The sequence below is a fragment of the Musa acuminata genome, unplaced genomic scaffold (assembly GCF_036884655.1).
Source record: "Musa acuminata AAA Group cultivar baxijiao unplaced genomic scaffold, Cavendish_Baxijiao_AAA HiC_scaffold_1139, whole genome shotgun sequence".
NCBI classification, from domain to species: Eukaryota; Viridiplantae; Streptophyta; class Magnoliopsida; order Zingiberales; family Musaceae; genus Musa; species Musa acuminata.
In genome coordinates, this window is record NW_027021351.1 from 3628481 (window position 1) to 3642941 (window position 14461).

Below are 14461 nucleotides of genomic sequence, written 5' to 3' on the forward strand. Positions count from 1 at the left end.
AAGTAAGAAGAATCATGTTAGGCCGGAGAAAAACATGTCAGAAGATTGGACGTCAAGCCGAAGGATCGGTCGGCATATTAGCAGAAGGCTTTGGGCTATAAGTTCGAGCATCGGGCCAAGAAGAGCGAAAATTGAGTCAAGTAAATCGGAGTTGCAGAGGTCAATTGACCGATTGGGCAATAGGCCGTAAGAGAGGACGATGCGCCGAAGATTCGGACGAAGCACCGATAAACCAATGACATGTCGGACAATACTTGATTTGCTTTATAATAATTGTTTAGATCGAAGTAGGTTTTATGTGTACATGATTAACTACGATAGCAAGGTATAAAGCAAAATGAAGTCCCGGAGTCAAGAGCATGATTTCATTGGGAGTTCGAGAGTTCGTCGGAAGTTCCACCGAAATTGTCTGAGAAGTCCAAGAGCTTGCCAAAGAGGCTCATCAGAACTCGCTAAGAAGATCGTCATGAAGTCCAGGAGCTTACCGGGAGTTCGCTGGAACATTACCGAGAGATTGTTAGAAGTTCGCCAGAAGATCACTAGAAGCTCGCCGGAAGAAACCTAGACTTACGGACTTGTTTAGCTTAGTAAATATCTTAAATTTCATAGTTAGCATATTATTGGAATTGGAATTAGGCCAACCCAATTAGGGGCCATTTGGGCCCATGTATGGACTGTGTTGGGCCTAATGAAATGCCCAAATAGTGACCTAATAGGTGGCACCGTCATGGCACAACCTCCTGTTGGGAAATCTTGGGGGCGATATCACATGCGCAGCGGAAGGACAAGAAAATAAAATCCCCGATTCCCAAAGAGATGTTCGTCGTCGTGCGAAGATTGGTACGCAAAATCCGCGAAACTTAAAACTGCGTATAGAGTATATTGTATTACATAGGGAGATCGTATATCCCTATTTTCTTGCAGATCCTTAGGAGAGAGTGAAGGAGGTTAAGCGTCCTCCTTTCTAGCGGTGATCCACATAGCAGGGCTGCGACGACACTTCTCAAAACTCCAAGCCTGCTCTGAGGTGGAGAGGGAGAGGAGAATAGGAGAGGCAAGCAAAGGCTCTAGCCTATGAGGCTCTAAATCCTTCCTATTTATAGAGGTCCCCTGTCAAACTCTAATGGGTCCTCCTCTAGTGGGTATTGGATCTACATCCAATAAGATAAGGGGTCCGTTGGATATCTCATATCCGAACCTCTACTCATCGCAATGCCTACCATATGTGTGTTGCCCTTTAGGCCCAATATCGAGCTGGCCGTGAGTCGTACCTGTCAGAACTTCTTCTAACTCAGTGAATTATTATCTCTGTAATAATTCACTCGACTCATCGACTATGGACGTACTAGGCCACTACGCCGTAGTCCCTATACGATACAGGGGAATCCAATCCATTGGACATGTCTGTCCTCAGTTACCGTGTACCTATAGTCCCTCATCCATCTAATATCCCAGAGACCGTATATCGAGCATGGTGCTGTCAGACCCATACGGTTTCTACTCGAGTCTCACTCTAATCGAATTCTCCCAGAGAACTCTTTCTCTCTCAACCCGAATGACCCTAGCCAGGGATTTGTCTGAGCAAGAACACATGGGATATTCCTCTCATGATGTCGAGAGTGGATGATCCTCTATCGACACTCAATAGCCCTCGTAAGGTCGACTACCACTCCCAATGACCAGTTGTACTAGATCTGGGACAGTCAAACCTATAAGTCTGGTATCAAAGAATGAAGCACTCATACAGGACATCCTTGGTGTCTCAAGTCTAAGGACCAGATACACCACTAGGATTACGGAATCGTTGTCTGACAATAAGGCATCATCAACCATCCAGCATTCCGTAAGCGGATCAATCAGTGAACTCATTCTCCAATGAGCACCTGTACTGTATTCCTAGTGTCCCTACACGAGCAACTATGAGACCAGTTGCATCCATCAAATGGATGGGTATACAGAACACCAATCTGTCCGGTTATCACGATGTCCCTCTCGAGTAACCTGTGATCGGGATTATTTAGGATATGTGTTTAAAGGTGAATTGATCTCATTATTGTGATCTCATCACGAACCGATTCCTATTGCACAAATCCAAGGACATCACAATATATATATATATATATATATATATATATATATATATATATATATATATATATATATATATATATATATATATATATATATATATATATATATATATATATATATATATATATATATATATAATAGTTATAAAGTGATATACGCTAAAATATAATCAGCAAAAAGATTCTGTATCAAGTCACACGTGCCATCACTCATGTGATTGGCTTGTTGGGCACCTATATCTCCTCGGGTTACGATCTCTCTAATAAGTTGGAATCTCCTCAGAACACTTCTGATGAGACCCGGGTTCCCTTATTTGAGTAATCGCCCCGTTGTTGTTGCAATATAAGGAGATCGGCTCCTCGCTACTTGGCACGACTCTCAAATTTGTGATGAACTTCTTCATCCAAACTCCCTCCTTTGCTGCATCTGATGCAGCAATGTACTCCGCCTATGTGGTCGAGTCAGCAGTAGTATCTTGCTTGGAACTCTTCCAGCACACTGCTCCTCCATTCAAGGTGTACACATACCCTAAATTCGACTTGCTATCATCGACATCAAACTGAAAACTTGAGTCTATGTAGCCTTCAACCTTAAGGCTACTACCTCCATATACTAGTAAAATATCCTTAGTCCTTCTCAAGTACTTAAGGATACACTTTACTGCTTTCCGGTGCTCCAAGCCTGGATCCGCCTGATACCTACTCGTGACACTCAGAGCATGCGCTATATTAGGCCTAGTACATAGCATGTCATACATGATAGACCCTATGCACATAAAATTTCTATTAAAGTCTTAATTTCTCTTACTTAGATTTCAGGTTGCTTTCTTCAATAAGAGTATCAGTCTTACGAGAGCATGATTACATGTATTATAAATATCAAATCATATTTATTAAGATCATACATATCATGAAATTAAATCATATTCAAGAGATCATATATATCAAATCAAATCAGAGATATTTATTTCTTAATACCATAGAGCATTATTTACATATTTATTACATTTGTTCCTGGTTCTAATCATTTTATATATCATACCATCAACTAGCGTAGGATTTGATGTTTCATCATGTACCAAAAATCATTGGAGTGAATAATAATTTTAGTGTTTTTCGTAAGTATCTTTTGGTTCTCTTCAAACTTTGTGACTACATAGATAAAACAGTGGCAGAAAATATCCAGGAGAGGGAGCAATACAACATGCTGCTTGACAACTCAAAACCTTGTCGAAGCATCACGCACCGGCGTGGTAGTTTAACATGATTAGGTGTCATAAATTGTAAATTCGATGGCAGTGGAATGTTGTCTGTAAGATCAAAATGTTTCTAAGATGATTGTTTAAGTTAAGTGTAACGGAGAACTATTTGTGACAGGAGGGTTAGAGATAAAATGTTTAGATAGTTTGGGAATATACATAAAGAAGGATAAAAATCACAAGATAAATCAGAGATAATTCACTATAAAAATAATAAATATATAAATCTTATAATTTTTTATTCAAAATCTAAGTAATAATTTTAAAATAATAATTAGGATACAAGGATTATATCAATAAATTGAGAATAGTCTGCGTTCTCTTTATTTTTTTTTTTCTGTCATTTTTTTTAATAAGTGTGTGTAGTTTTCTGCCCAACACAGAGAGACTGTCTGAGGCGATAGGCCTTATAGTCTGTCAAGTTAAGTTTCTATTTGCAGGCAATGTATCCTTGTTTCCGGTCCCAGTTAACTCAAACCTTTAGCCAAGAAGTAACTTTTAAATGAATATAGTAGCTTAAATAACATAAGCTTTTAAGTTGTGATGATGCCCAATTACTATGCTTTTACCGATGTGATAGTTTGTCGTCCCAATACCTCTGATGCTGATGCTTAATGTGACACGCAGGCACATCAAGTTATTTTAAATAAATTTGGATATTAGATGAAGTGGATTGATATGAATGCACACACCCAAGATTTTTGCTCCATGTTGATTTTTCCAGCGTCAAGAATATCGGAATTGTCACTGTAGATTATGAAAACGATTAATCACCATCAACTCGTTCGAATGGGTTAAACGAACTTAGATAGATGCCATAGATTTTGCGACACGGGAAAGGAGGAACGTGCTTCAAGCCTCCCACTCTGCTCGCTCTAATCAAAGTATAGAACGTGAAATGCATGTCAGTATTTGTGTTTGAAAAGTAAAAGATGACTCTACTTTTTTTTTTTCTTTTTGAATATATTCCCTTGGTGAAAAAGATTAAAAAAAAAAATACTTCGAACACGTTGATTTTTTTTTAAAAAGTATTTTTTATCAAAACTCACTCTAAAAATGCATTTATTTTTGGACAACTAAAAGGAAGAGAAGATGCCACGGAGCCTTACCACACGAGCGATCTGTATTATAGGCTACACGTATGAACTTGAACGAATATATTCCTTCCCCAAACCCCAAAAAGCGGAATGAGAAATCATATTAATATATAAAAATATATTGGAGTGAGTTTCTTATCTCTTTTTTCTTCTCCACTTCCATCTCCTTTCCGTTCTTCTCTTCCTCACCTCCGCCAGTCCCCGTCCGACACTGCACCATCTGGCCGAGTACAGACTGATTCAAGTATCATATTGACACGGGAGAGAGGAGGGAGGGCACTGCTACCATTCGTTACCAACAGGCAATAGGTAGGAGAGAGCCTTCTCTTTCTCCATGTTCCATCTCCCGATCCAATCTCCTCACCTCGTGTTCCGCTTCTGCCGATCGATCGCCAACTTCTCTTTCGTATTACCCTGCCTCTCCGATCCTTGCCGATTCCTTTTGTTCGGCCTTGCCTCCCAACGCCCCAATTTGTGCTCTTTTCTTCCCTTCTGTCCTCCTCCTCTCGAATCCTTCTCCGAGCACGAATAGAATTTGGGCGTGCATTCTGATTCGAACGTATGACCTCCCGTCCATCAATTCGTTAGATGGGCATCCCATCTTACGATTAAAATTGGGGTTATGCATCTGATTCCGACATACTTCCGTTCGTTCATCATTTAGTATTTGTTAGGTAAACTCTCTTCTTCTCCGCCCAATCTCCTCTCCAGCCACCTCCTCCCCCTCCCCGAATTGAGTTAGGGGATGCGGTCCACCACCCCTCCCCGGATCGACCTTATCTACTGATTCCCCAAACTAGTGGCGGCAGATGTCCGGCGCGGCCAAGGCGGTGGAGCACCGAATTGGCTTCCCCACAAAGATGGAGGCGACAGCGCCAGCGGCCGATGGAGAGCAGCAGCGGCGCCCGGGCGGTTGTAATCCTGTGAAGAAGCCGGGGCCAGTGTCCATGGACCACGTTCTCCTGGCTCTGCGCGAGACCAAGGAGGAGAGAGAAGTCCGGATCCGGAGCCTTTTCAACTTTTTCGATGCGGCTGGCGTCGGCCACCTCGACTACGCTCAGATCGAGGCCGGCCTCTCCGCCCTTCGTATCCCTACCGAGTACAAGTACGCCAGGGATCTCCTTAAGGTGTGCGATGCCAACCGGGACGGCCGTGTCGACTACCAGGAGTTCCGGCGCTACATGGACGACAAGGAGCTTGAGCTCTACCGCATCTTCCAGGCCATTGACGTCGAGCATAACGGTTGCATCTTGCCGGAGGAGCTCTGGGATGCACTTATCAAGGCAGGTAAAATTAATTGTCCACTCTGTTGTTCTGCTACATTCTTTTCTTGCCCCCCAAATAAGACAGGAGTCTGCAACGCATGTCGAATGAGCTTTATGGGAAGCATATTATCTGTGCGGTACCAAGATTTCTAGATTCTCGGTTAGTTTACATAACACTGGTGTCAAATATTTCTTCATAAATAGACCAATTTTAGCCATAAGATGTTTGATGACTTTGGCATCCTAAATCTGATGATCATCTTTTTGATATCTGTGGTTCATCATCTTTTTTCTAGACATGTTTTGCGAGCATCTGTTTCGGGCTTTCAATGTCAACAGTGACAATGACATTTCTTCACTTCCCATTTTCTTTCTGTTCCGATTATTGAACTGTTGATTTTGACCTCGATTTCTGTTAATTGTTTTCCCTTGTCCTTTCGCATTTTTTTCACATTGAATCAACGTAGTATAAGGACAGAGGTTTAGCAAACAGATTTTATGTGATATGCATGGTGCCTGTGTCTTTTGTTTGACTTCGACAGATTATTATTGTTATGCTTGGTTGTGAATTATTGTTCCTAGTGGTTGTCATTGCACCTGAAGAAATGCTCATTACATTTTTATGATCGATGGTTCTTCTAGGGCAATACGTGTTGGGATGGGAGATCATTCAAATTGTGGTGCTATATTTTAGTCTGTGTGCATGCTGGTGAGAGAAGACAGATGTCTGGCCTTAATATTCAGGGCCCATGGCTTATTTATCTGAAACTTGTTGTCAGCTGGGATTTCATGATCATATTTGGATTAGATTTGCATTAAACCACTTACATATATCATTTGCGTGCTATCATGACTTCATTAGCAGTTATGAGTGGGCTGCATTGCATGTAATTTGTTGTAGGCTTTCTGCATTGAAACAGGTTTGTAAAAAGCCGTGGAACTTTTAAAAACCTGTAGAAAATCGATAAAGTTGAATGAAAGCAAGGATATGGAATGAATTGGAGGAAGGGGAGCTTCTTGTAGGTAGGTATAAGAAGAAATTACTATCATTAGAAGATTTGGTAACCATGCTTGGAATGTATAAATTCATGAAGTTTTACGAGTTATTTGGAGGAGAAAAATCTGAATTGAGATAAATACAGAGTTCAAGAGTACCAAGATGAGAATGAAGGCAGGGTTTAACTGTAAGTTTACTTGCATTTTTCATTTTCTTCTCTCCAATATCGAAATTGTGCTCTTCTGAAGCAAGACTTATTATTGTGGGTGCATTGGTGGGGAGGTAAAAGAGATCTGCGTAGCTTGTTTACCCACTCCATGTTCAAGCGAATGAGGTTTCTGTTCATTTTTTATTGAGTGAGGTCAAGATAGTTTGCTCCGATATTCCATTAGCAATGTCAATTCTAAGAAAGTTCAGACAGTTTCCTTTGATTTTCATAAACAGAGTTCATTAGTTATCTGATCATGGCTGTCACAGTTTTTCGAATCAGCGGACATGAGCATTTTGACGATTAGAAGCATATAAGATCATCTAGGCATATTTTTCATCTTTCCATTATACTGTGAATGCTTCTTTTGTAATCGCTTTTCTATAATGCGTTCAGCATTTTCTTTTACTATATAAGGCCTGTTCGTTTCTCTTCCTCAGGAATTGAGATTGATGATGAGGAACTTGCCCGTTTTGTGGAGCATGTGGATAAGGATAATAATGGGATTATAACTTTTGAGGAATGGAGAGATTTTCTGCTGCTCTACCCACATGAAGCAACAATTGAGAACATCTATCAGTACTGGGAAAGGGTTTGTCTTGTGGATATTGGTGAACAAGCCGCTATCCCAGAAGGGATAAGTAAACATGTAAATGCAAGCCAATACTTGATTGCAGGAGGGGTAGCTGGAGCAGCTTCTCGTACGGCTACTGCTCCTCTTGATCGTCTTAAGGTAGTTTTGCAAGTACAGACAACACAAGCACGTATTGTGCCTGCAATAAAAGACATATGGAGAGAGGGGCATTTCCTGGGTTTTTTCAGAGGGAATGGTTTAAATGTGATGAAGGTTGCACCTGAAAGTGCAATTAAATTTTATACATTTGAAATGCTAAAAGATTTCATTGTCAAAACCAAAGGTGAAGAGAAGAGTGATATTGGTGCATCTGGGCGTCTGACCGCTGGTGGTTTAGCAGGTGCGGTGGCACAAACTGCTATTTATCCACTAGATCTTGTGAAAACACGGCTGCAGACTTATGCCTGTGAAGGTGGTAAAGTTCCCAATCTTGCTACTTTGACAAAAGACATATGGGTTCATGAAGGGCCTCGAGCTTTCTATAGAGGGCTTGTCCCATCGCTTCTTGGAATTATTCCATATGCTGGTATAGATCTTACTGCATATGAGACATTGAAAGATATGTCTAGAACGTACATTCTGAAGGATAGTGGTAAGCTCTTTTTTAATATTTGGTCTTTTTCACATTTCTCTATAATTTGCTTTCTGCAATCTGACCTAGTAGTCTCAAATGCTATCGTGTAGAGCCTGGTCCGCTTGTGCAACTTGGTTGTGGAACTATCTCAGGGGCTCTTGGAGCAACATGTGTTTACCCTTTGCAGGTTATCAGAACAAGGTAGTTGATGATTACATTGTCGTAGTCTTCTATAGTTAATGCACATTTGTTTATAACTTTAAATAATGTTAAATCTACTATTTACTTGCAGAATGCAAGCCCAGTGCACCAATACATCTACCGCTTATAATGGAATGTCTGATGTGTTCTGGAAAACTCTTCGAAATGAAGGATTTTCAGGATTCTACAAAGGGATTTTTCCGAATCTGCTCAAAGTAGTACCATCTGCTAGTATTACTTATCTAGTTTATGAGACTATGAAAAAGAGTCTAACTCTTGATTAGGCAATTGTTTAGTTTTGCTTAATTTCCGTGATCATTGACATGACTGACTATAAAGTTTATGATGATGATGAAGAGGAGAAGATTACAGATTGAGTAGGTCGAATAATTGTTTCAACTGTGTCATGGTATTTTTTCCTTCACATGGTGAAGATTGTCTGAACAACTCTTTTTAAAATGCTTTTTGGAGTTAATAAGAATGAGCTTCATGAGCTAGCCTGTTCAGGTACTGTTCCTTTCTTTGTAGCTTACATTATTTTTTGACAAAAGTTATTATCAGTACATGCCACTCAATCTTACTTACCTGAAGTGTCAATCTTACTTACCTGAAGTGTTATCTTATCACTGACTTTTAGATGCATGCCTCTGACTGTGTAGAGAGATTAAATTTTTAGACCATCTCTTATCAGTAATACGCTTTTGACATTCTAAATGTCTCTAGTAGGATGGAAAAGTGAGATTCTGAGGGAAACTATTCCCAATTTCATGTGCTTACAAGTCATACTAGAATCGATAGGTCATGCAGCAAATGGATTCAGATTGGTGCTTTGATCTCTTTGGTATTTCAAAAACTTTGACACTAGACTATGCTTCTTTCACATATTGCAGCATAATGCTCATGTAAAACAGACGACATAGCATTAGAATGTGGATTTCATTTTCCCTAAGTTTATGGTGAAAATCTGTAGCTTGACTTTGTTTTCTAATTAATTGCTGTCTTTGATTTTACTATTGTTTAGAAAGGAAACATAACTTTTTATTTTTGGATAAATAGATCTAAATGTTTACAGTGAACCCTTTCGCTCTTGATGGATTTAATCTTCAATGCATCTTCCAATCTTTCTTCAGTTGGTCAGATCATGATATCAGGATATCTTTTGGTATCAGGATGTTCTTCAGTTTATATCACTTTGACAAAAATAACGAGCTCTGAACTTTGTGTTTGCTCAATCAATTTGCATCTCAATGTGTCATGTAGTTTTAATTTAACAATCACCATTTTGAAGACCTCATAGAAGATGACCAATTGGGGTCTCGTGTAGGATTGCCGTGCTATAATGCAATAGCATCATCTAGTGGTTACATTATTTTGATGGATTTCAACTCTTAAGGAACTTGTGACTGACTTCTGATTGAAATTTCTATGGAGAACTATGGCTGAATCATTGTCAAATAGTTATAGACAAAAAGTGATAATTTCATAGGAACAGAAAAAGGGGAGGAGAGAGAAGAAAGGAAGGCTTGTTGCTGAGAAAATATTTCGTCTGGTATTCATAAGTCTAATGGCTAGACAATAACATAGTCATTCTATATTTTATCAAGAGCAACTATTAGAATCTTAGATCTCCTTAATTAGGACACGTGGGATAGAATGGATAGTTTAAAGTCATTCGTTTTGCCGAGGGTCAAATTAACATGTTCATTAAGCATAGCCATCTGTGTGCTTCCAGTTTTCTGTTTGTGGACCTCATTGCCTAAGCATTCTGATAACGTGTTGATGCTGGTATCCGACAGGTTGATATTGGAAATTTTGGCTGGGTCTTTTGTGCACCATATATCACTCCAGAGTTTCTATTCACTTACTGTGTTTTGTTCCACTATGAGAAGAGGCTTATGCATCACTGTGTTTGTCTTGTGGTGTTTGTCTTTAATGCTTAAAAGAAATTTGTTCGATTGATGTTGGTGGTGAAATTTTTACCGTTGAGAGAACCTTTTTTTTGTACACAGTAACCTGAATCCTTGCAACTCCAGTTTCCTTTCTTATTTATGCCTTTGCTAGTCTCCTCATGCAACAAGAAGACCACTTTCAGAAGGACTTCCAAAAGGTCTCAATCATGATTCAAGAAAGATTTTATTATAGTAATGATGCCATCCAAGTGTAGATTCATATTCAAAGGAGTTTATATGTGGCTCCACCGAGGCTGGTTGCTACCATGAAGTTAGATGCAATACTTGCTAACATTTATGATTTAAACCATGGAACCTTTACGATAAATAGTCTCTAAACTCATTTTTTTTGTTTTTGCCCAATTGATGCCAATGAAATTATGTATTTTATTTAGCTGTTGATCACTTTTTTTTTGGTATTATTGCAGCGCAGATTCGCTAGCTGAAAAAGCAAATCCAAGAAGGAAACTGGTTGTCCTTGACAATATAGCTTCCAAGAGTATATTTAACGCTGTTGAATACATGTTTTCCTAATAGATAACTACGTAGATTATGAAAGTTGGATCCTTTGTAACAACATTAACAGTAATGAAACAATCATACATTAATTTTGCAAATGCAATATCCAACTTTTCTTTTACATCTTTGCCCTGAAGAACACATTCGATGGACGGTTGAGCTCCGGATTTAGTCATCTAGGCTCAAAACGAAAAAAAATTCCAATAGATACTCTACTTTGTGATTGACATCTTGTAACGACAACTTTTTTTTCCTTTACTAACAGTGGGAGTTAAAGGAGATGCACAATGTAACCATAAGTAATATAATAATAGATCCACAAAATCCTCAGCAACATGCTGCAGCCATATGAGGAAGGCAAGGGAACGAGGGCTGGTGACTCGTAGAAGATAGCGTGGCCCCGATGGTCTGTGGGGCATCCCCTCCTCCTGTGACGGTTGGTAGTTACCTCCCTTGCTCCGAAGTGGGAATCAAAGGAAGAGAGACATGCCGAGAGATTGGTTAGGCCCAAGGAATCGATTCCTTTGGTCGGATTGCTTCAGTCGCGATCTCTCTCCTTCTACCTTCTACTTCTCTCCATCCATCCATCCATCAATCCCTGCTGCTTTTGGTTCTTTGCTTTCCTTTCGACGGCGTATCGTGGTGCTGGTGGCGGCTGGAGGCCAAGAATCTGATCTATGGCATGCCCCCAGATAAAGCAAGCATCCCATTGTTGCTACACATGGCATCCTCCTCCGAAACCTCTGCAGTTCTCATCGCCGTCTCCTCCTCGTCCTCGTGCGGCTACGACGCCCCTCCGCTGCCTATTGCTAAGGAAAGCATGCGGGATTCTCGATCTCCGCTCTTCTTCTGGTGCCTCGTCTTCTTCTCCCTTTCGCATCATGGTAAGCTTTTGCACCTCCCGTGCCCACTCCCAAGCTACCCTCTCTTCGGTTGGTTAAAGGCGATTGCATCCCCCAGTTTTGATCGATCAGGACTTTTTAATTTGCTATAAACAATTGATTTTTTTTCTCTTTTGTTTCGATTGTACAACTTGCTCCGTTAAATCCTCATGATCCCGTCACTCCTTGAAACCTCTTATCAATCCTTGTTGAATTCTGCCTTATTATTTTCCATCGTACTAGACAATCATAAAAGCTTCCATTCTTTCTTCTCCTGCTCTTCTCCTTTATTATACCTTTCATCTGACATCACTCTTTCCATGTTAACGCTGATTGCTTTTTGATCATATTAGGAACCGTTTAATCTTCTCTCATGACAGTTTGCATTTTATTTTTGGTTTATCATTCATTTTCCAATTATTCCTTTTGGTACTTTTGATATTTTAAAACACCAAAATGTAATTTTATTTGTTTTTTCATCCAACCGAAATTTATAAAAGTCCGCTAATGAATTTAATAACATGATTCTATCGAGGGTTGAAATATGAGAGTCATACAATAATAATAATAATAATAATAATAATAATAATAATATAGGCACAAAAAATGTTGTGTTAGTAAGCATGCTGTTTCTGTTGATATGAAGGCCCACTGAAGGTTGAGGCATTTACTGGAACCTATGGGATAAACTATGGCAGGATTGCTGACAATCTTCCTCCACCTGAAAGCGTCGTCACACTTTTGAAATTAGCAAAGATAAGGAATGTGAGAATCTACGATGCGGATCACAGCGTGCTCAATGCATTCAAGGGGTCTGGGCTCGAACTGATCGTGGCCATCGGCAATGAGTATCTAAAAGACATTAGTGTGTACGAAGATCATGCTATGAGTTGGATCAAGGAAAATGTGCAGCCATTTCTGCCGGACACCCACATCACAGGAATTGCAATCGGGAACGAAGTTTTAGGAGGCACAGATGAAGAACTGGCAGGAGCTCTTTTGGGTGCCGCAAAAAATGTGTACAATGCCCTCGACAGGCTTAAATTGGCGGGTGATATCGAGGTGTCAACGCCACATTCCGCGGCTGTGTTCGCTAATTCCTTCCCTCCCTCATCTTGCATTTTCAGAGAAGATGTCCTCGTCTACATGAGGCCCATCTTGGATTTCTTTTCGCAGATCGGTAGTCCGTTCTATATCAATGCATATCCATTTTTAGCTTACAAAAGTGATCCTGAGCATATCGATATCAATTATGCTCTTTTCCGGTCGAACGCCGGAATCCATGATGCGAAGACTGGCCTGCACTATGACAACATGTTCGATGCTCAAATAGATGCAGCTTATGCTGCTCTCGAAGCCGCCGGTTATGACAAGATGGAAGTCCGGGTTTCGGAGACAGGTTGGGCATCCGGTGGGGATGAAAATGAAGCTGGAGCCACTCTTCAGAATGCAAGGACTTACAATTTTAATCTCCGGAAACGACTTTTCAAGAAGAAAGGAACTCCACGGAGGCCAAAGATGGTGGTTAAGGCTTATGTTTTTGCTTTGTTTAATGAGGATTTAAAGCCAGGACCGAGTTCTGAGAAGCACTACGGGCTATTCAAGGCCGACGGGAGCATATCCTACAATATTGGCTTACATGGCCTGAAGCCTTCCAGTGCATCTCCATCTCTCTTGTCACTCACGGTATCAGTTTCTTGGATTCTTCTTAGTAATATGCTTCTGCTTTTTGGAACTGAGAATAAACAATATTGTATTAATTAGTATAAACGATAACTGAGGCATGATTAATTTAGCAGTATTTTTTTTCCCTGTGAATTCATTAATTAGAAGCTGCTGGCTTGAATCGACTAACATTCTACTTTGGGTGGCACGATCGCAGAGAATTCGTACACGAAGTTGCCTAGGACCATCTGCCATGGTTCTCACATGTTACGTAATGGTTATTCTAGCTCTGATGATTTAGTTTGACAAGACAAGAAGAAGACTGGACTTGGACAGCGTTTGTTGGATCCTCTTACCTCCTGTACTATCTACCATGTGCATTTCCTGCTCACGAGAATTGTGTAGGTACAAAGTCTCTAAATGATTTAGGACATGAAGTAGCTGGTTTCCATTGATATTCCAATGCCGTTCATTAGTTGGATCAAGTATCTCAGTGCGCTCTTTAGTTCTATACTAATAGACACAAGTTTTTTTATGAACATTGTAAGATGAGAAATAAGTAATTGTTTCATTGTTTTCAATCAATGTCGGCAATCATATTCGCTGAAGCTCTTCACTCACTATTGGGATGCTTATGATAACGCTTTTATAATAACTCTTTCATTGATCGTTCATTGATCATCTGAAGTGAGCGATAAATTGAATGGCATAAAGAAAAGGATATTGGCCACATACATTGGAGGAGATTCTACAAGCATACCCGACAAAATTCAGCCAAATACCCCTATGTCGCATGATATATATATATATAACACCAAAGGCTAATCAACAGCTAATGATGTTATGTTGATCGTATGATGATGAACGAAAGGTTAATCAGTAATCAGTTAAACTAATAGAGTTCTAACGATAAATGAAAATTAAATTTATGTACATGAAAATTAAAGATTCTATTGACACATTGAAATTAGCTATGCATATTTTCTTGGGCATTCATGGATCCACGCTTTCCAAAAAATTCTCTAGTCTTTACATAGAATATAAAATTAGGATACCTTATTTTTATTTGAGGCTTCATGCGAAAGAAAATAGAGATGATGGTTAAATACAACTCTTTTGGCA

The 14461-nt window shown here is 39.8% G+C and overlaps 2 protein-coding genes across 2 annotated transcripts; both read left to right on the plus strand.

Moving 5' to 3' along the window:
- Positions 1-4551: 4551 nt before the first annotated feature.
- On the plus strand, positions 4552-8831 carry LOC135671478 (calcium-dependent mitochondrial ATP-magnesium/phosphate carrier protein 2-like). Its single transcript, XM_065179630.1, has 4 exons — positions 4552-5733; positions 7357-8142; positions 8235-8325; positions 8417-8831. Exons 1-4 carry the CDS (start codon positions 5256-5258, stop codon positions 8607-8609), a joined length of 1548 nt encoding a protein of 515 aa, XP_065035702.1. The 5' UTR covers positions 4552-5255; the 3' UTR covers positions 8610-8831.
- A 2356-nt stretch (positions 8832-11187) lies between these two features.
- On the plus strand, positions 11188-13920 carry LOC135671479 (glucan endo-1,3-beta-glucosidase 14-like). Its single transcript, XM_065179631.1, has 3 exons — positions 11188-11677; positions 12321-13360; positions 13557-13920. The coding sequence occupies exons 1-3, from the start codon at positions 11476-11478 to the stop codon at positions 13638-13640; spliced, it is 1326 nt and encodes a 441-aa protein (XP_065035703.1). The 5' UTR covers positions 11188-11475; the 3' UTR covers positions 13641-13920.
- The last annotated feature ends 541 nt before the right edge of the window (positions 13921-14461 follow it).